Raw genomic sequence first — 22,981 nt, forward strand, 5'->3', positions numbered from 1 at the left:
GTCTACGGACTTCCACCCGTCGGCCTTGGTTGCTAGTCTTTAGCCCTGTCTGCTAACATCTTCAAAAGTGGTAAAACAAGTGGAACTTCTCCTCTCACTATGTCACAAATTATTATATTGTGTTTTATACTTTCGTGTGGTTTTACTGGTGTCCCAAATGGGTCTGGTCACCCCCACCCACGAGCTATGCTACTTCAAGATGCACAGTTTGACATATTTGATAATTTGACATTTCATCATCGTGGCAGCTACAAAATAACCTCGGCCTTATCTCAGTTGAAGATTTCTGTGACTTTGGACAAAACCAAATGGCTGCATACTATGGTAGAGTCCATTCATTCTTATTGTTTCCTTGTTTTGAGAGATCACGTCAACATTACTGCATCCTCCCCTATTGTGAGAACTTACTTTCACAGATTAAAGACTGACTCAAAAGATGGTAACTTTAAGCGCAAATGTTTAGTTATATTATTGTTATTGCTCTCGGGAAATGTTGAGACTAATCCAGGCCCTGATACACCTACACAAGGTTTTCCACCTACAGATTTTAAAACTAGTCTTGGGATTATTCATATCAATGTTCGGAGTTTACACCCTAAGCTGGATATGATAATGATCTGGATAAACTCAACAAATGCTGATATTGTAGTTTTATCTGAAACTTGGCTTAAACAATCTGTGCTTAATAAAGATATTTACATTCATGGCTATAATGTCTATCGTACTGACCGACAAAGAAAAGGTGGTGGAGTGGCCATATATATTAAGCAGAGGTTTGATGTTAAATTAGTGCTCTCTGAATCAGTAAGTAAAGAACTTGAACTGTTAGCACTTGAAATTGAATTAGCTAGAAATCACCACATTATGGTAGTGGGGTGTTATAGGCCTCCATCTGCCCCTAGTACAGGGGTCGGCAACCCGCGGATCCGGAGCCGCATGCGGCTCTTTGATCACTTTGATGCGGCTCAGCTCCTGATTTTCCTGGGAGACTTCCGTATTTCAGTGCCTCTCCCAGAAATCTCCCGGGACAAATATTTTCAGATTTTCACCCTAACAATTATAATAAGGGCTTGCCGTGATGGTACAGCATTTAACGCCCTCTACAACCTGTACTTACAGTGTGCCAGCCAAGCCACATGTTGTATTCAACTACTGCTTGCTTACATAAGTGACAGCAAGTCATACTTGGTCAACAGCCACACAGGTTACACTGACGGTGGCCGTATAAAACAACTTTAACACTCTTACTAATATGCGCCACACTGTGAACCAAAACCAAACAAGAATGACAAACACATTTCGGGAGAACATCCGCACCTTAACACAACATAAACACAACAGAACAAATACCCAGAATCCCATGCAGCCCTAACTCTTCCGGGCTACATTATACACCCCCGCTACCACCAAACCCCGCCCACCCCAACCTTGCTCTCCCCCAACCATCACCCCCCAAACCCCTCCGTGCGTCGGTTGAGGTGGGCGGGGTTTGGTGGTAGGGGGGGGGGTGTATAATGTAGCCCGGAAGAGTTAGGGCTGCAAAGGATTCTGGGTATTTGTTCTGTTGTGTTTATGTTGTGTTAAGGTGCGGATGTTCTCCCGAAATGTGTTTGTCATTCTTGTTTGGTGTGGGTTCACAGTGTGGCGCATTATTAGTAAGAGTGTTAAAGTTGTTTTACACGGCCGCCGTCAGTGTGACCTGTGTGGCTGTTAACCAAGTATGCCTTGCTGTCATTTGTGTGAGTTAGCAGAAGCCTCATACATCCTGTGGCTGGGCCGGCACTCTGTTTGTACAGGTTGTAGAGGGCGTTAAATGCCGTGTCATCACGGCACGCTCGAGAGAATAGTTGCCCTGAAATTATTCGTAGTCTCCCGGAAAAATCGGGAGGGTTGGCAAGTATGACGCTGTCAAGCGCCATTCATATAAAACTCTCGGGCCGCAGTAACATTCAATTTTCATATTAAGGTGCGGGCCGCGTGTCTGAGACCCCTGGTTATACATAGCACAAAGCAAAAAAAAAAACGTTGTATGTAGTGTTATTTCATTTTAAATTTCAACAGAGTTTTGTGGCTCCCATTATCTTCTTTAATTTGTGAAACTGGTCAAAATGGCTCTTTGAGTGGTAAAAGTTGCCGACCCCTGCCCTAGTAATTCCCTATCTACTCTTGTGAAGCTTCTGTCTCAACTGAAATACAATTAAATAGTGATTTGAACTGGGACTGGCTCACATTTGTGTCTGACTCTTTGAAAGCACAGTGTGAATCTCTAAATTTAACACAATTAATTAACTCAGCTACAAGACCTAATCCTAAATGCCCTCAAAAAGCTACACTCATTGACTTAATTCTAACAAATATGCCCTTTAAATGTGTTGTATCTGGTGTTTTCCCTAATGATGTGAGTGATCATTGTGTGATTGCAGTAGTGCGAGACACAAGGATTCCTAAAAGCAAGCCTCGTCTTCTTGAAAAACATAATATGAAATTATTTGAGACGCAAGCTTTTTTACATGACTTGCATCTTTTTAATTGGGATAGAATTGCTCTTTTTGATAATGTTGAACTGGCTTGGAAATATTTTCACAAAAACTGTTTGAGTATAGTGAACAAACATGCCCCTTTTAAAATATAGGGTTAAAGGACGTGACAATCAGTGGTTTACATCGGACCTGTCAGATGTATTGCATGAGCGTAATGCTGCTTGGGCCAGGGTACGCAAGTCAGGGTTGGAAGCAGATTGGTTGAATTTTAGACAATTAAAAAATCTATTTACCTCTCTCCTTCGGAAAGTCAAATCAGAATTTTATTTCTCCACAACAACTGAAAACCTCAAACACCAAAAGAAGTTTTGGAAAATCATCAAATCTTTGTCCGCCTGCTGTAATTCAGTCAATCTCCCACCTAGTATACTTGTTGATGGTGTCAGAGTAAGTGACAGAAGAGAAATGGGTAGTCATTATAATAATAATTTTATTTCCTCTGGTTTTCTCTATAATTCTGACAACTTTACTGAAGTTCCGCTAACAAAAAGAACCATTGAAAATACCCAGGTTTTTAACTTTACGCCTTTTACCACAACAGAGGTAATGAGTGCTCTAAAACAACTTAAACCTAGAAAACCAGCTGGCTCAGATAAGTTGGAGCCGCTCTTCCTAAAGTTGGCAGCTGAAATTATAGCTGGACCACTGACTCACATTTTTAACCTTACTCTAATTTCAAATGAAATCCCCTTGGATTGGAAATCTGTCCTTGTAATCCTCCAATTAAAAGGAGGTGAGCCTAGTAATCTAAATAATTACAGACCGATCTCTAAACTCTCTGTTCTGGCAAAAGTGCTTGAATCCCTTATCAGTGAACAGATAAAATACTTTTTGGACACCAACTTTATTCTGTCACCATTTCAGTCAGGTTTTGGCAGAAATCACAGTACTGTTACTGCTGCTATGAAGTTTATAAATGATGTAACTGAAGCTCTTGACAAGAAGCAGTGCTGTCTGTCCCTCTTCATTGACTTTTCAAAGGCATTTGATACTGTTGATCATGTCATTTTAATCAAACGTCTTTCAGCTATTGGTTTTTCTCAGCAAGCAGTTGGATGGTTTGCAAATGACCTCACAAGCAGAACTCAGGCTGTTCAGATAGAGGGTTCCTTCTCGGACGTACTGCAAGTGAAAAAGGGTGTCCCTCAAGGTTCTGTGTTGGGCCCATTATTAATTAATAATTAATAATCTTGGACGGAATATTCCGAACTCAACTTTCCATTCCTACGCTGATGATACTGTCATATACTGCACAGCACCCACTCCTGCTGAGGCCTTTAAATATCTACAACATGCATTTGACAGAGTACAAGAACAACTTTGCTATCTTCAACTGCTTTTAAATGCAGAGAAAACAAAGTGTATGTTCTTTACCACATCAAAAACTGTAAGATCAGCACTGTGTGAGAACATTTGAACAAGAAATGGGCTACAAAATTGTGTTAGTATCTGATTTTAAATATTTAGGATTTTTAATTAATGACCACTTGAGTTTTAAGGAACACATTCAGTGTGTTGTAAAAAAAAACTTAAACTTTTACTGGGATTTTATTATAGAAACAAGTCTTGCTTTTCTTTTATTGTGAAACAGAAATTGGTGGAAACAACCTTTTTACCTGTTATTGACTATGGAGATGTGTTGTACATGAATGCTACTGCTGGTTGTCTCCACAAGCTGGATAGTGTGTACCACGGGGCACTGAGATTCATCACCAACTTACTCACCATTGTGTGTTATACTCAATGGTTAACTTACTCACCATTGTGTGTTATACTCAATGGTTAACTTACTCACCATTGTGTGTTATACTCAATGGTTAACTGGACATCTTTATGTGCGTGACGCCTCAATCATTGGTATGTGTTCATCTACAAAACCATTCTGGGTATCACCCTATCTTATCTGGCATGTCTTTTAAGAAAGAAACAAGGAAGTCACAATCTGCGTTCAATGAATGTTCTGCAATTTGTCGTCCCCAAAGTAAGAACTGAACTGGGCAAGAAAGCATTTAGGTTTTCAGCAGCGAAGGCTTGGAATAACCTACAATCCAATATTCAACTTCAAACCCTTGTTACATGACATGAGTTTAAAGCTTCTGTGAAAGGATTGCAGTCTACCTTGTCTATATGTACATGTGTTATGTCAGCAAGTTTTATGTTTTATGTGTTGTTTACTGTTTTTAATGTAACCTTGCTGCTGCCCTCTTGGCCAGGTTTCCCTTGGAAAAGAGATCTTTGATCTCAATGGGATTTTTACCAGATTAAATAAAGGAAAAAAAAAGAAGAAAAAAACAGCTGTTTATTTGAAGTCTTAAAGAAGTCAACTATGTGTGCAGTGCAAGGTGAAATGCAGTTATGTCATCTTCTTGTCAATAACACACACACATCAAACTTTTGCGTGTTGTTGCTTCCTTATTTGTCATTATTCAAAGCTGATGTTAATGTGTAGCAGCGGCAGCTGAACTCAATACAACGTGTCATAGTTACGTCAGTCAGCTGGAATTAAAAATACAAATAGTTGTGTCATTAGTCCAGAATCTTCACGGTCCTCATGGACGACATAATTAGGAACCAGTACTAAAAAAAATGGTACTTGGTATACATCCCTAATCTTCACCACTAAACCTTTGAAATATGCTGACATATGTGCTGCTAAAGGTAAATAAACAGTAGCCATATTGAATGTTTGCCTTCATTTGACCACGTGAGGTAAGGAGGACGGCCTCTAGGTCACATGGTTACACCCCAGCAATTACACTGTTGATGATTGATGAGCATTCATTATTAAATGGTGGTGTTAAAAAGCAAGTATATCTCCATCTTTAGTCATAAATACTACCTACTCAGTGGCCTAGTGGTTAGAGTGTCCGTCCTGAGATCGGTAGGTTGGGAGTTCAAATCCCGGCCGAGTCATACCAAAGACTATAAAAATGGGACCCATTACCTCCCTGCTTGGCACTCAGCATCAAGGGTTGGAATTGGGGGTTAAATCACCAAAATGATTCCCGGGCGCAGCCACCGCTGCTGCCCACTGCTCCCCTCACCTCCCAGGGGGTGATCAAGGGTGATGGGTCAAATGCAGAGAATAATTTCGCCACACCTAGTGTGTGTGTGTGACAATCATTGGTACTTTAACTTTTAACTTTAACTTTAAATGTGGCCCCCGGATGAACATGTGTCACAAACATTGTATTAGATGATATGTGGATGTTGTGCTTACTTGGACTGTGATGAAGCTGTGAGGACTCAGGTGCTTTGTCTTCATGCTCTTCAGTCTTCACAGAGACAACAGTCAGTGGAAACTTGCTGACATCATCCTCCTCCTGCCCTACAGGACACTCTCCCTCCTCTTCCTCTTTCATGTGTGAGGGCTGTGGATCCTCTGAAGTGAAACTGTCCCCCTGCAGATGAGGGAGACATTCTTCTTGGTGTCCAATCAGCTGATGGATGTCTACACACATTTTAACTCCTATATGCTAAATATTAAATCGTACATGAAATATAGGGCTGTGGCTATTGAAAATGTTATTAATCAAGTGTTCTACTGGAAATGTTTTCGATTAATCGAGTAACTGGATAAAATAGTGTTGCTTGGTTAAAGACAAATTTAAGCAACTTTAAGACATTTCACTTAATAATGAACGGCCAATTGGTTTGAGATGGTATGAGATCAAGATGTCATCTTTAGATCAGGCTTTGTTTTTTCCACAATCACTGCCACATTAAAAAGTTAAAGTACCAATGATTGTCACACACACACTAGGTGTGGCCAGATTGTTCTCTGCATTTGACCCATTAACCTTGATCACCCCCTGGAAGGTGAGTGGAGCAGTGAGCAGCAGCGATGGCCGCGCCCGGGAATCATTTTTATGGTGATTTAACCCCCAATTCCAACCCTTGATGCTGAGTGCCATTTTTATAGTCTTTGGTATGACTCAGTCGGGGTTTGAACTCACAACCTACCCATCTCAGGACGGACACTCTAACCACTAGGCCACTGAGTAGGTGGATGTAGCAGGTGTTGTAGTAGGTTAATGGCTGCAGCAATATGAAGGAAATAACAGGTCAGTATAGCTTTTACACACATAAATAACTTGTCAAACCTGCCAGCTAGCAGGCTAGGTTTACAGCGTCAGTTACCATGGTAACTGACTCTGACTTTGTCTTACCTCTCTTATTTTTGGAGGTCAAACTCTGGAGCTTTACATACTCAGGAGTTTGCACTTAACCTGCTCTCTGGAATATTCCCCCGGTGACTGTGTGAGTTTTGTGTAAACATGTTGATACACTTTGTTACAAACTGAGAGGAACATCAACCTCTCATAAATATTGTGTGTCTGAACATCCTCACATGACAATTCATCTTCCTATAGACAATCTATTGAAGAAAAGTGTTAATAATAAATATAAAGTTAGTAAAGATGTGAGAGTAAGAAGTAAACAAACCTGTTGTGTGTAACACAACTTGATGTTTTTCATGTTGTCGCTCCTTCTCCTCTTTTGTTGGACAAAGTTCCTCCTCGTACTCTGCTATGGTTCTTTCGCACATTTTCACACAATCACAACACTTTACACTCACACTTGATCTCTGCTTAGCGATGTGTTTTCATCTCTCTTTGTTAGCAGCTAACAAGCTAAGCTAACTAGCAAGCTAAGCTAGCTGGAGAAGCATCAAAGTGCGCTCAGACTAATATACAAACAGTTATTATGACTCTATTTAATAGAGTGTAATAAAGGACATATATGTGTACATGGACGCACAGATTAAGAACACTGAACTGTGACGACTGCAATAACGTCTTCACCGTCAGACGCCATCTTGCTTTATCCTCGCCCTGTTTAGTTCGCGCGCAGTCTTGTCAGATCTCGCGAGAGAAACAGTTAACCAGCTCAGATCTCGCGAGAGAAACAATTAACCAGCTCAGATCTCGTGAGAGAAACAATTGACCAGCTCAGATCTTGCGAGAGAAACAAGTACAAACCAGCTCTTTTCCAGATCTCGCGAGAGTAACAAGTAACCAGCTCTTCCCCCCCACCTCCGGTGAAAATAAAAATAAACTTTTGCATTTTCAAAAACAAAGACATACAACTTATTTTGGTAAATAAACAGTAGCTTATATGACCCCTTTAAATGATAAGTTGGCTGATCAGAGCGAGACGAGTCGTGGCTCCTCAGCTTCATGCAGGACGGAGTGGTAGGAGGCGTGGGCGAGGTTGACTGACTGCAAAAGACCACACCATTATTTTTAAATTAATCTAAATATTGCTCTAGTTGGTATTTGTGTTTTAAATCCTGTTGTAAAGGTTTGTACTTTCAACTGTAGTTGTAAATATTAAATGGAATTGTATTATAATAACCGAATATATTCCCTTATTTTGGAATAGTTGCAATTAAAGCAATACATGAATCACAACAGCTGTAGTCTCAGCACTTTGTAGCGCCCTCTGGCGTGAGTGTAAAAGCTTACAGCACCTGGTATTCCCAGGCGGTCTCCCATCCAAGTACTAACCAGGCCCGACCCTGCTTAGCTTCCGAGATCGGACGAGATCGGGCGTGTTCAGGGTAGTATGGCCGTAAGCCGAAAGAAGAGGTAAAAACAACCTTTTTAAATGGAACTCTTACAGACGGGATGAGAGACAATTGTTATTTATCTAAGAGCCTGGTGCGCATGCGTACACTAATGTGCTTTTACTGTCTGTGTGATTGTCTTCCTTTGCTACGGCGGTCAAGTTGCTTTCACGGTGGATATTTGCCTCCGGAGCTCCAGCGGAAGCTCCCCCTCACTGTGCCCACACTGCTCTCTCATGCTGCGGGGAGATTGCAGGAGAGGTGCCGCTCTCAACACTACTTTATGCTTAGGGACCGTCAATAAATTACTATTGTCTTCGAAGATGTATATCTGCTACATCAAAACACTGATTCATCTAAAAGGAGGTCAAATAAATAGTCCTACATTTTTAATATCGTTCCTGATTTTATAATTTAAATATTTTTTTAATGTAAACAATAATTATTTGTTTTAAAAGTCTCCATGTCATCATGCAACTTAGTAACCCAATTCCACTTTATATTAGTCCTTTTATTTTAAAATAGGATCAAAAATATTTTGATATTAAAAACAAATGTTTATTTTCAATAGATTCCTGGTCATATGACCTAAAATCCCAAATTCATTTTAAATATTAGAAGTGATTTTTCTAATGTGTTTCACACCTTTTTGTTTTAAATTGTAAGTTTAATATGATTTTATATAAATTAGTAATATTGAAAACCATGGTTTCATTTTTAGCTCCCGCAACAACTACGACTATCCAACATAAAACCAACTTGACTCTCATTTGGAGCTAATACAAATGTTGATAATTATCTGTATAAGATATATCATGCACATGATTTTTACTAAAAAACGTATTATTTTTTGTTTTTAAATAAAACCCTATTTTAAAATAAAAGGGTGTGCGTTACACTAAAAGGTTAGCATGACTAATAAGTGGAATTAGGTTACCAAGTTGTATGACATTGAGACTATTGGGAAAATATCCTTATTTTTTTATATTAAACATGGATATAATTTTAAAATTATGAAATAATGGGCATGCACAATAAGGAGGTATGACTAATTATTTACATTCTTTTAGATGAATCATTGTTTTGATGTAGCAGATATACAATTTTCAAGGCAATGTTGATTTATTGACGGTCCCTACGCATAAAGCAGTGTTGAGAGCTGTGATGAGGTGGCATCTGAATGCAGCTGGGATAGGCTCCAGCACCCCCCGCCACCCCAAAAGAGACAAGCGGTAGACAATGGATGGAGAGCTGCACCTCACACAGCCACAAAAAGCACATTAGTGTACGCATGCGCGACAGGCTCTAAGATAAATAATAATTGTCTTTCACCCCCTGTGATGAGGTGGCGACTTGTCCAGGGTGTACTCCGCCTTCTGCCCGAATGCAGCTGAGATAGGCTCCAGCACCCCCCGCGACCCCAAAAAGGACAAGCGGTAGAAAATGGATGGATGGATGTCTTCCATCCCGTCTGTAAGAGTTCCATTTAAAAAGGTTGTTTTTACCTCGTCTTTCGGCTTACGGCCATACTACCCTGAACACGCCCGATCTCGTCCGATCTCGGAAGCTAAGCAGGGTCGGGCCTGGTTAGTACTTGGATGGGAGACCGCCTGGGAATACCAGGTGCTGTAAGCTTTTACACTCACGCCAGAGGGCGCTACAAAGTGCTGAGACTACAGCTGTTGTGATTCATGTATTGCTTTAATTGCAACTATTCCAAAATAAGGGAATATATTCGGTTATTATAATACAATTCCACTTAATATTTACAACTACAGTTGAAAGTACAAACCTTTACAACAGGATTTAAAACACAAATACCAACTAGAGCAATATTTAGATTGATTTAAAAATAATGGTGTGGTCTTTTGCAGTCAGTCAACCTCGCCCACGCCTCCTACCACTCCGTCCTGCATGAAGCTGAGGAGCCACGACTCGTCTCGCTCTGATCACGCAACTTATCATTTAAAGGGGTCATATAAGCTACTGTTTATTTACCAAAATAAGTTGTATGTCTTTGTTTTTGAAAATGCAAAAGTTTATTTTTATTTTCACCGGAGGTGGGGGGGAAGAGCTGGTTACTTGTTACTCTCGCGAGATCTGGAAAAGAGCTGGTTTGTACTTGTTTCTCTCGCGAGATCTGAGCTGGTCAATTGTTTCTCTCACGAGATCTGAGCTGGTTAATTGTTTCTCTCGCGAGATCTGAGCTGGTTAACTGTTTCTCTCGCGAGATCTGACAAGACTGCGCGCGAACTAAACAGGGCGAGGATAAAGCAAGATGGCGTCTGACGGTGAAGACGTTATTGCAGTCGTCACAGTTCAGTGTTCTTAATCTGTGCGTCCATGTACACATATATGTCCTTTATTACACTCTATTAAATAGAGTCATAATAACTGTTTGTATATTAGTCTGAGCGCACTTCTCCAGCTAGCTTAGCTTGCTAGTTAGCTTAGCTTGTTAGCTGCTAACAAAGAGAGATGAAAACACATCGCTAAGCAGAGATCAAGTGTGAGTGTAAAGTGTTGTGATTGTGTGAAAATGTGCGAAAGAACCATAGCAGAGTACGAGGAGGAACTTTGTCCAACAAAAGAGGAGAAGGAGCGACAACATGAAAAACATCAAGTTGTGTTACACACAACAGGTTTGTTTACTTCTTACTCTCACATCTTTACTAACTTTATATTTATTATTAACACTTTTCTTCAATAGATTGTCTATAGGAAGATGAATTGTCATGTGAGGATGTTCAGACACACAATATTTATGAGAGGTTGATGTTCCTCTCAGTTTGTAACAAAGTGTATCAACATGTTTACACAAAACTCACACAGTCACCGGGGGAATATTCCAGAGAGCAGGTTAAGTGCAAACTCCTGAGTATATAAATAAGAAAGGTAAGACAAAGTCAGAGTCAGTTACCATGGTAACTGATGCTGTAAACCTAGCCTGCTAGCTGGCAGGTTTGACAAGTTATTTATGTGTGTAAAAGCTATACTGACCTGTTATTTCCTTCATATTATTAACCTACTACAACACCTGCTACATCCACCTACTCAGTGGCCTAGTGGTTAGAGTGTCCGTCCTGAGATGGGTAGGTTGTGAGTTCAAACCCCGACTGAGTCATACCAAAGACTATAAAAATGGCACTCAGCATCAAGGGTTGGAATTGGGGGTTAAATCACCATAAAAATGATTCCCGGGCGCAGCCACCGCTGCTGCTCACTGCTCCACTCACCTTCCAGGGGGTGATCAAGGGTGATGGGTCAAATGCAGAGAACAATCTGGCCACACCTAGTGTGTGTGTGACAATCATTGGTACTTTAACTTTTTAATGTGGCAGTGATTGTGGAAAAAACAAAGCCTGATCTAAAGATGACATCTTGATCTTATACCATCTCAAACCAATTGGCCGTTCATTATTAAGTGAAATGTCTTAAAGTAGCTTAAATTTGTCTTTAACCAAGCAACACTATTTTATCCAGTTACTCGATTAATCGAAAACATTTCCAGTAGAACACTTGATTACGGTAATAACATTTTCAATAGCCACAGCCCTATATTTCATGTACGATATAATATTTAGCATCTAGGAGTTAAAATGTGTTTTGTTTGTGTCCTGTAGACATCCATCAGCTGATTGGACACCAAGAAGAATGTCTCCCTCATCTGCAGGGGGACAGTTTCACTTCAGAGGATCCACAGCCCTCACATTTTAAAGAGGAAGAGGAGGATCCACACATGAAAGAGGAAGAGGAGGGAGAGTGTGTTGTAGGGCAGGAGGAGGATGATGTCAGCAAGTTTCCACTGACTGTTGTCTCTGTGAAGACTGAAGAGCATGAAGACAAAGCACCTGAGTCCTCACAGCTTCATCACAGTCCAAGTAAGCACAACATCCACATATCTAATACAATGTTTGTGACACATGTTCATCCGGGGGCCACATTTATGACTAAAGATGGAGATATACTTGCTTTTTAACACCACCATTTAAAAATGAATGCTCATCAATCATCAACAGTGTAATTGCTGGGGTGTAACCATGTGACCTAGAGGCCGTCCTCCTTACCTCACGTGGTCAAATGAAGGCAAACATTCAATATGGCTACTGTTTATTTACCTTTAGCAGCACATATGTCAGCATATTTCAAAGGTTTAGTGGTGAAGATTAGGGATGTATACCAAGTACCATTTTTTTTAGTACTATTTCCTAATTATGTCGTCCATGAGGACCGTGAAGATTCTGGACTAATGACACAACTATTTGTATTTTTAATTCCAGCTGACTGACGTAACTATGACACGTTGTATTGAGTTCAGCTGCCGCTGCTACACATTAAAATCAGCTTTGAATAATGACAAATAAGGAAGCAACAACACGCAAAAGTTTGATGTGTGTGTTATTGACAAGAAGATGACATAACTGCATTTCACCTTGCACTGCACACATAGTTGACTTCTTTAAGACTTCAAATAAACAGCTGTTTTTTTCTTGTTTTTTTCTTCTTTATTTAATCAGGTAAAAATCCCATTGGGATCAAATATCTCTTTTCCAAGGGAGACCTGGCCAAGAGGGCAGCAGCAAGGTTACATTAAAAACAGTAAACAACACATAAAACATAAAATGTACAACATTAAAACTTGCTGACATAACACATGTGCATACAGACAAGGTAGACTGCAATCCTTTCACAGAAGCTTTAAACTCATTCAATGTAACAAGGGTTTGAAGTTGAATATTGGATTGTAGGTTATTCCAAGCCTTCGCTGCTGAAAACCTAAATGCTTTCTTGCCCAGTTCAGTTCTTACTTTGGGGACGGCAAATTGCAGAACATTCATTGAAAGAAGATTGTGACTTCCTTGTTTCTTTGTTAAAAGACAAGACAGATAAGATGGGGTGATACCCAGAATGGTTTTGTAGATGAACACGTACCAATGATTGAGGCGTCGAGCACATAAAGATGTCCAGTTAACCATTGAGTATAACACACAATGGTGAGTAAGTTAACCATTGAGTATAACACACAATGGTGAGTAAGTTAACCATTGAGTATAAAACACAATGGTGAGTAAGTTAACCATTGAGTATAACACACAATGGTGAGTAAGTTGGTGATGAATCTCGGTGCCCCGTGGTACACACTATCCAGCTTGTGGAGACAACCAGCAGTAGCATTCATGTTCAACACATCTCCATAGTCAATAACAGGTAAAAAGGTTGTTTCCACCAATTTCTGTTTCACAGTAAAAGAAAAGCAAGACTTGTTTCTATAATAAAATCCCAGTAATAGTTTCAGTTTATTTTTACAACATACTATATGTGCTCCTTAAAACTCAAGTGGTCATCAATTAAAAATCCTAAATATTTAAAAGCAGATACCAACACAATTTGTTGCCCATTTCTTGTTCAAATGTTCTCACACAGTGCTGATCTTACAGTTTTTGATGTGGTAAAGAACATACACTTTGTTTTCTCTGCATTTAAAAGCAGTTGAAGATAGCAAAGTTGTTCTTGTACTCTGTCAAATGCTTGTTGTAGATATTTAAAGGCCTCAGCAGGAGTGGGTGCTGTGCAGTATATGACAGTATCATCAGCATAGAAATGGAAAGTTGAGTTCGGAATATTCTGTCCAAGATTATTAATTATTAATTAATAATGGGCACAACACAGAACCTTGAGGGACACCCTTTTCCACTTGCAGTACGTCCGAGAAGGAACCTTCTATCTGAACAGCCTGAGTTCTACTTGTGAGGTCATTTGCAAACCATCCAACTGCTTGCTGAGAAAAACCAATAGCTGAAAGACGTTTGATTAAAATGACATGATCAACAGTATCAAATGCCTTTGGAAAGTCAATAAAGAGGGACAGACAGCACTGCTTCTTGTCAAGAGCTTCAGTTACATCATTTATAAACTTCATAGCAGCAGTAACAGTACTGTGATTTCTGCCAAAACCTGACTGAAATGGTGACAGAATAAAGTTTGTGTCCAAAAAGTCTTTTATCTGTTCACTGATAAGGGATTCAAGCACTTTTGCCAGAACAGAGAGTTTAGAGCTCGGTCTGTAATTATTTAGATTACTAGGGTCACCTCCTTTTAATAAGGGGGATTACAAGGGCAGATTTCCAATCCAAGGGGATTTCATTTGAAATTAGAGTAAGGTTAAAAATGTGAGTCAGTGGTCCAGCTATAATTTCATTTGCCAACTTTAGGAAGAGCGGCTCCAGCTTATCTGAGCCAGCTGGCTTTCTAGGTTTAAGTTGTTTTAGAGCCCTCATGACCTCTGTTGTGGTAAAGGGCGTAAAGTTAAAAACCTGGGTATTTTCAACGGTTCTTTCCGGAGTTAGCGGAACTTTAGTAAAGTTGTCAGAATTATAGAGAAAACCAGAGGAAATAAAATGATTATTATAATGACTACCCATTTCTCTTCTGTCACTTACTCTGACACCATCAACAAGTATACTAGGTGGGAGATTGACTGAATTACAGCAGGCTGACAAAGATTTGATGATTTTCCAAAACTTCTTTGGGTGTTTGAGGTTTTCAGTTGTTGTGGAGAAATAAAATTCTGATTTGACTTTCCGAAGGAGAGAGGTAAATTGATTTCTGAATTGTCTAAAATTCAACCAATCTGCTTCTAACCCTGACTTGCGTGCCCTGGCCCAAGCAGCATTACGCTCATGCAATACATCTGACAGGTCCGATGTAAACCACTGATTGTCACGTCCTTTAACCCTACATTTTCTAAAAGGGGCATGTTTGTTCACTATACTCAAGCAGTTTTCGTGAAAATCTTTCCAAGCCAGTTCAACATTATCAAAAAGAGCAATTCTATCCCAATTAAAAAGATGCAAGTCATGTAAAAAAGCTTGCGTCTCAAATAATTTCATATTATGTTTTTCAAGAAGACGAGGCTTGCTTTTAGGAATCCTTGTGTCTCGCACTACTGCAATCACACAATGATCACTCACATCATTAGGGAAAACACCAGATGCAACACATTTAAAGGGCATATTTGTTGGAATTAAGTCAATGAGTTTAGCTTTTTGAGGGCATTTAGGATTAGGTCTTGTAGCTGAGTTAATTAATTGTGTTAAATTTAGAGATTCTCACTGTGTTTTCAAGGAGTCAGACACAGATGTGAGCCAGTCCCAGTTTAAATCACTATTTCATTGTATTTCAGTTGAGACAGAAGCATTACAAGAGTAGATAGGGAATTAGTAGGGGCAGATGGAGGCCTATAACACCCCACTACCATAATGTGGTGATTTCTAGCTAATTCGATTTCAAGTGCTAACAGTTCAAGTTCTTTACTTACTGTTTCAGAGAGCACTAATTTAACATCAAACCTCTGCTTAATATTTATGGCCACTCCACCACCTTTTCTTTGTCGGTCAGTACGATAGACATTATAGCCATGAATGTAAATATCTTTATCAAGCACAGATTGTTTAAGCCAAGTTTCAGATAAGACTACAATATCAGCATTTGTTGAGTTTATCCAGATCTTTATCATATCCAGTTTAGGGAGTAAACTCCGAACATTGATGTGAATAATCCCAAAACTCAAGTTTTAAAATCTGCAGGTATAAAACATTGTGTAGGTGTATCAGGGCCTGGATTAGTCTCAACATTTCCTGAGAGCAATAACAATAATATAACTAAACATTTGCGCTTAAAGTTACCATCTTTTGAGTCGGTCTTTAATCTGTGAAAGTAAGTGCTCACAATAGGGGAGGATGCAGTAATGTTGACGTGATCTCTCAAAACAAGGAAACAATATGAATGAATGGACTCTACCATAGTATGCAGCCATTTTGTTTTGTCCAAAGTCACAGAAATCTTCAACTGAGATAAGGCCGGGGTTATTTTGTAGCTGCCACTATGATGAAATGTCAAATTATCAAAGTTGTCATCCTGAAGTAGCATAGCCCGTGAGTGGGGTGACCAGACCCATTTGGGGCACCAGTTAAACCACACAAAAGTATAAAACACAATATAATAATTTGTGACATAGTGAGAAGAGAAGTTCCACTTGTTTTACCACTTTTGAAGATGTTAGCAGACTGGGCTAAAGACTAGCAACCAAGGCCAACGGGTGGAAGACCGTAGACGAAGCCAATGGCTGGAGGCAAACAGCAGGTCGATGGAAGGCTAGTAGGCAGGTCGACGGTGGAAGGCTAGCAGGCAGGTCGACGGTGGAAGGCTAGCAGGCAGGCCGATGGTGGAAGGCTGATAGACAGGCCGATGGTGGAAGGCTAGCAGGCAGGTCGATGATGGAAGGCTAGCAGGCAGGTCGATGGTGGAAGGCTAGGAGGCAGGTCGATGGTGGAAGGCTGGTAGGCAGGTTTATGGTGGAAGGCTAGCAGGCAGGTCAATGGTGGAAGGCTAGCAGGCAGGTCGATGGTGGAAGGCTAGTGGCCCGGTTGGTAGAGTGGCCGTGCCTGAGGGTTCCTGGTTCAATCCCCACCTTCTACCAACCTAGTCACGTCTGTTGTGTCCTTGAGCAGGACACTTCACCCTTGCTCCTGATGAGTCGTGGTAAGCGCCTTGCATGGCAGATCCCGCCATCAGTGTGTGAATGAGTGAATGAGACGGGATGAGTTGGCTAAGTACAAAAATGAGTCGGAATTTTTGAATGAAAGAAACTGCTGTTCTAAATGTGTCCTCTAGATGTCGCAATAGCAATTCTTTGTAGATGATGCTACATATGTAAAACACAACAAAAACACATGATGTTAGCGCACCAGTCGGGGAAAATGAGCAAACTACATCAATGTCATCCTGTAATTTGATTTTGATATTATCTATTTATCTTGATAGATTGAAAATGAACACCAATGAGTTGACTGATGAATATTATCACATAATTGATTCTGAAAGTGTAAAAAAGGACAACTAAAGATAGGATACTATTGTATGTAAAAAAAACATTATGTTTTGTACATTTTCAGAATGTGTTTGTTTTATTTTTAAACAAAGAAAACAATCTGCAGTTGTCTTAATTTTTACGTTATCTTGCCGTAATTTTACCAGTCCGGCCAACTTGGAGTAGATCTTTCTCCATGTGACCCCCCATCTAAAAATAGTTTAAACAGGCCTGGCCGAGTTCTTTCTGCGAAAAGCAGACACGAGAAAAAAAATCTAATTATGAAACGAAATAGATCCCTAAATATTTGTTGAGTAATATCAAGGGTTATCCGTCGGTGGCATTCCTAGACATGTGGAACTATCTTGAGACCCAGACGTCATTCTGCACCACAAATTATGGTTAAGTTTAGAGATAAAGTTTAGGTGTCATAGACCGTATACAGAATAAAATATTTATACAATTTTTATCCCACTGCGCCACGCCAAGGGACGGCGTGGCGCAGTGGGAGAGTGGCCGTGCGCAACCCGAGGGTCCCTGGTTCAATCCCCACCTAGTACCAACCTCGTCATGTCCGTTGTGTCCTGAGCAAGACACTTCACCCTTGCTCCTGATGGGTGTTTGTTAGCGCCTTGCATGGCAGCTCCCTCCATCAGTGTGTGAATGTGTGTGTGAATGGGTAAATGTGGAAGTAATGTCAAAGCGCTTTGAGTACCTTGAAGGTAGAAAAGCGCTATACAAGTACAACCCATTTATCATTTATCATTTATCATTTATTTATCAGTGAGTGTAAAGTTAAGAATGCCTCAATCAATGCTGCCTTGTACTTATAAAAAAAAACTGTCTCCTCATCAAATTTCCAAGTCTGTTTTTGTACTCACTTTTGAATTAATTTTAGTGGCTGGGACAAAAGGAAGTATTTCCCGTGTTTTTATTGGTTGTTTTGATACACACTTTTAACACAACACACGAAATAACACATATATTGTCATTGTGTTAACAGTGTCAGTCCCAAACTATTTATATTCTCTCTTTATCTTATTTACTTATTTACCCAACAGACGTTCAACAGCCCCTTCACATTAAAGAGGAAGAAGATGATCCACAGCCCACCTACATTAAAGAGGAAGAGGAGGATTCACAGCCCACCCATATGAAAGAGGAAGAGGAGGATCCACACATGAAGGAGGAAGAGGAGGGAGAGTGTGTTGTAGGGCAGGAGGAGGATGATGTCAGCAAGTTTCCACTGACTGTTGTCTCTGTGAAGACTGAAGAGCATGAAGACAAAGCACCTGAGTCCTCACAGCTTCATCACAGTCCAAGTAAGCACATATCATTTTATTCTCAGGGCATTCAATCCATCACAACTGGACTGTTCACTTTGTCTTAGAAGACTCATCCAAGTAGGCTTCATCACTTCATGCTCATACACTTCAAGTCTTAAATCTAATCATTGGAATTTAGAGGGTAACTGCACTTTTGGGGGGAATTTTTCTATCATTCACAGTCATTATAAAAGACATGATGGTGGGTATATGAAAACAAAAAAAATCACATTACAACAAGGGCCAAGCGATATGGCCTTTTATTAATATGTGGATATGCTTAGGTCATGTCACGATACACCATATATATGTGGATATATTCAGGCCATGTCACGATGCACCATATATATGTGGATATGTTTAGTCCATGTCACGATGCACCATATATATGTGGATATGTTTAGTCCATGTCACGATACACCATATATATGTGGATATGTTTAGGCCATGTCACCATACACCATATATATGTGGATATGTTTAGTCCATGTCACGATACACCATATATATGTGGATATTTTGCCTTAGCCTTGAATGAACACTTGATGCATATAATCACAGCAGTATGATGATTCTATGTGACTACATTAAAACATCTTTCTTCACACTGCATTAATATATGCTACTTTTAAACTTTCATGCAGAGAGGGAAACCACAACTAAGTCAATTTAGCAAAAGTGTATTTATTAAACAGTTATTAAGCAGTGGCACAAACATTCATGTCATTTCAAAACAGAAAGTGCAACATTGTCAGAGACATTTTAAAACAAACTATTAGTGTATTTTTGTGCATGATGTCACTAAGATGACATATCAAAACAACACTAAATTAAAGTGCACTTTTTGTACAGAACGCCACTTCAATAGTTTAAAACAAATAAAGTGCACTTTTGTGCATGATGTCACACAAGAAATTTCAATAAGTGTCAAATAAAAATGAGCTGCATAATAGGAAATCAAATAGTGTATGTCCTTCACTATGTGGTAGGTTCCTGCGGACGTTATCTCCTTCTGTTGTTGACTATTTGTTTCATACGGTGTTGATGTGGAAATGGTTGCTTGGGCATTTTGTGGGTGTGGCACTGAACGGAGATGTTTACATGCAGAGTTTCAAGCACTCCTCATTCTCTAGCGGGTGACTTTTCAAATGATGCTACATTAGCAGTGCTGCTACTTTTTGTAGCAATGCTTTTGCCGCATACTTGTTCACCATCTACCTGCTTGAAGCATAACCACTGCCAGACGATGGACCCCCTGCTGTTTTTTGGGGGGGAATTAATTATTCCTTCATTTGTTACCAGATTGGCACCTTCTTTCTCTCATATTACCACTAGCACCACAGCTAAGGTTACCATGTCGCTACCTGTCTGCTCCGTGAGAGCGTATGACGTTGCACACGTGACAGTATGTGACGTATGTAAGAAGGTGCGCTTGTTTTATGTCTCTGTGAGAAGGAGAGACAAGAAAGAGTGAGAAGAGCCTGTAGTGTAATGCTTGCAGCTAAAAGCAACTGTGTGAGAACGTATACTCCAATATCACCATATAGTCAATTTCTATATCGCACAGAGACAAACCCACGATATATCCAGTATATTCCATATATCACCCAGCCCTAATTCTAACTCATAAATGTAAATAAAAGTCCACTTGCAATGGAGCCAATGGGAGGTCCTCTATAACCATCCAAAATACACCAACAATACTCCATTTGCAGTTTGTGGCTTGAATGTCCACCAAGTGTTAGTTGACTTTGAGTTTATTTGGAACATGCAAGCATACAACATGATACATCACACATGCATGCATACAACATGATGCATCACACATGCATGCATACAACATGATACATCACACATGCATGCATACAACATGATACATCACACATGCATGCATACAACATGATACATCACACATGCATGCATACAACATGATACATCACACATGCATGCATACAACATGATACATCACACATGCATGCATACAACTTGATACATCACACATGCATGCATACAACATGATACATCACAAATGCATACACCATGATACATCACACATGCATGCATACAACATGATACATCACACATGCATGCATACAGCATGATACATCACACATGCATACATACAACATGATACATCACACATGCAAGCATACAACATGATACATCACACATGCATGCATACAACATGATACATCACACATGCATGCATACAACATGATACATCACACATGCATACATACAACATGATACATCACACATGCATACATACAACATGATACATCACACATCCAAGCATACAACATGATACATCACACATGCATGCATACAATATGATACATCACACATGCATGCATACAACATAATACATCACACATGCAAGCATACAACATGATACATCACACATGCATGCATACAGCATGATACGTCACACATGCATGCATGCATACAACATGATACATCACACATGCATGCATACAGCATGATACATCACACATGCATACATACAACATGATACATCACACATGCAAGCATACAACATGATACATCACACATGCATGCATACAACATGATACATCACACATGCATGCATACAACATGATACATCACACATGCATACATACAACATGATACATCACACATGCATACATACAACATGATACATCACACATCCAAGCATACAACATGATACATCACACATGCATGCATACAATATGATACATCACACATGCATGCATACAACATAATACATCACACATGCAAGCATACAACATGATACATCACACATGCATGCATACAGCATGATACGTCACACATGCATGCATGCATACAACATGATACATCACACATGCATACATACAACATGATACATCACACATGCAAGCATACAACATGATACATCACACATGCATGCATACAACATGATACATCACACATGCATGCATACAACATGATACATCACACATGCATGCATACAACATGATGCATCACACATGCATGTATACAACATGATACATTACACATGCATGCATACAACATGATACATCACACATGCATGCATACAACGTGATACATCACACATGCATGCATACAACATTATGCATCACACATGCATGCATACAACATGATACATCACACATGCATTTAAACAACATGATGCATCACACATGCATGTATACAACATGATACATCACACATGCATGTATACAACATGATACATCACACATGCATGCATACAACATGATACATCACACATGCATGCATACAACATGATACTTCACACATGCATGCATACTACATGATACATCACAATTTCCAGTTTGTCTTTTCAACATGTTGGAAAAGGAGTAGGAAGAAGCAGAGCTTATTTAATCCTACCACTTTTCTTTTACATAACAGTTGCTAACACTTTTGTTCACTTCCTGTTCTCAATGTATTCACAATATACTCCATAAGTAATCACAATAAAAATAAATAAATAATAATGAGTGAAGTAAGTTATATTTCATATGGTGAGATGAGTAAGATGATGTAGAAAATGAATGATGGATGAAATAAATTGAGAATGTTTATCTTCTTCTTTGTACTTTGTAAACACTTTAAGTGTGAAAAGTTTCTTGAAGTGGATCATATTAGTACATTGTTTGATTGCTTTGCTTCATCCTTTCCATCATTTAATTCCACATACTGATATACTGAAGGTCTTAAGTGTTGTACGTGCATACAAATGTTTTAAATGACATGTTTCTCTAAGATTATATTTCTCCTCATTTGTTGAGAAGAATTGTTGTACATTCTTGGCTAGCAGGTTATAGTTTGCTTTGTGTATCATTTTAGCTGTTTGCAAATTCACTATGTGGTGGAATTTCAGTATTTTTGATTCAATAAATAAAGTGTTTGTAAGTTGTCTATATCCAACATGATGTATTATTATAACTGATCTTTTTTGTAACACAGTTAATGAATGAAGTGTACTTTTGTAGTTATTTCCCATATTTCTACACAATAAGTCAGATATGTAACACTAGTGAGCAGTAGAGAATATGAAGTCATTTTTGGTCTAGAACATGTTTTGTTTTATTCATTATTGATGTGTTTCTTGCTATATTTTTTACATTAGATTTCAAGTTCAATTTATCATCAATTATTATACCTAGACATGTGGTTTCATTTACTCTTTCAATTTCTATTCCGTCTATTTGTATTTATGTATGATGCTCTTTTCTGCTGTTACCAAATATTATTATTTTACTTTTAATGAAATTCAAAGATAGTCTGTTTTTGTCAAAGCATCTTTTTAATGTGTTAATTTCTTCTGTTATTATTTGTTTTATCTTCTGTGTGTTCTCTCCTGAACAGAAAGCAGTTGTGTCGTCTGCAAATAAAACTAACTTTAAGTCCTTTGTAACTTTACAAATGTGGTTTATATAAAGATGAAACAATCTTGGTCCCAGTATTGATCCCTGGGGTACACCACAAGATATATCTAGCTGTGTTGACATATTTTCACCCATCTTCACGTATTGTTTCCTGTTGGTTTAAAAGCTTCTTACCCAGTTCAAGACCAACCCTCTGATGCCATATGGTTCTAGTTTTGTTATAAAAATATCATGATTAATTGTGTCAAATGCTTTAGTTAAGTCCATGAATGCTGCGGCCGCACATTCTTTACCATCTATTG

At 39.2% G+C, this 22,981-nt stretch overlaps 3 protein-coding genes and 2 non-coding genes across 7 annotated transcripts in view; 1 reads left to right on the plus strand and 4 right to left on the minus strand.

Annotated features, from left to right (window-relative positions):
• LOC140680202 (uncharacterized) overlaps positions 1-7,368 on the minus strand; it is an 83,188-nt gene extending 75,820 nt beyond the window's left edge. For all 3 annotated transcript variants that reach the window (XM_072916647.1, XM_072916645.1, XM_072916646.1), the window contains exons 1-2: positions 6,987-7,368; positions 5,761-5,991 (exon numbers count right to left, since the gene is read on the minus strand). In XM_072916647.1, coding sequence (XP_072772748.1) covers positions 5,761-5,991; positions 6,987-7,089 — 334 coding nt within the window. In that variant the 5' untranslated portion in view covers positions 7,090-7,368. The remainder of the gene's footprint in view (positions 1-5,760; positions 5,992-6,986) is intronic.
• Positions 1-22,981, minus strand: part of LOC140680201 (uncharacterized) — a 194,826-nt gene that overhangs the window by 164,655 nt on the left and 7,190 nt on the right. The gene's annotated exons all lie outside the window — the stretch shown is intronic.
• Positions 1-22,981, minus strand: part of LOC133570631 (uncharacterized) — a 682,377-nt gene that overhangs the window by 113,404 nt on the left and 545,992 nt on the right. The gene's annotated exons all lie outside the window — the stretch shown is intronic.
• On the minus strand, positions 8,002-8,120 carry LOC133571330 (5S ribosomal RNA). Its single transcript, XR_009810421.1, has one exon. It is a non-coding gene; the product is annotated as a 5S ribosomal RNA (ribosomal RNA).
• On the plus strand, positions 9,626-9,744 carry LOC133571331 (5S ribosomal RNA). The gene has a single exon (XR_009810422.1). It is a non-coding gene; the product is annotated as a 5S ribosomal RNA (ribosomal RNA).

This window comes from Nerophis lumbriciformis, linkage group LG28, assembly GCF_033978685.3.
Source record: "Nerophis lumbriciformis linkage group LG28, RoL_Nlum_v2.1, whole genome shotgun sequence".
NCBI classification, from domain to species: Eukaryota; Metazoa; Chordata; class Actinopteri; order Syngnathiformes; family Syngnathidae; genus Nerophis; species Nerophis lumbriciformis.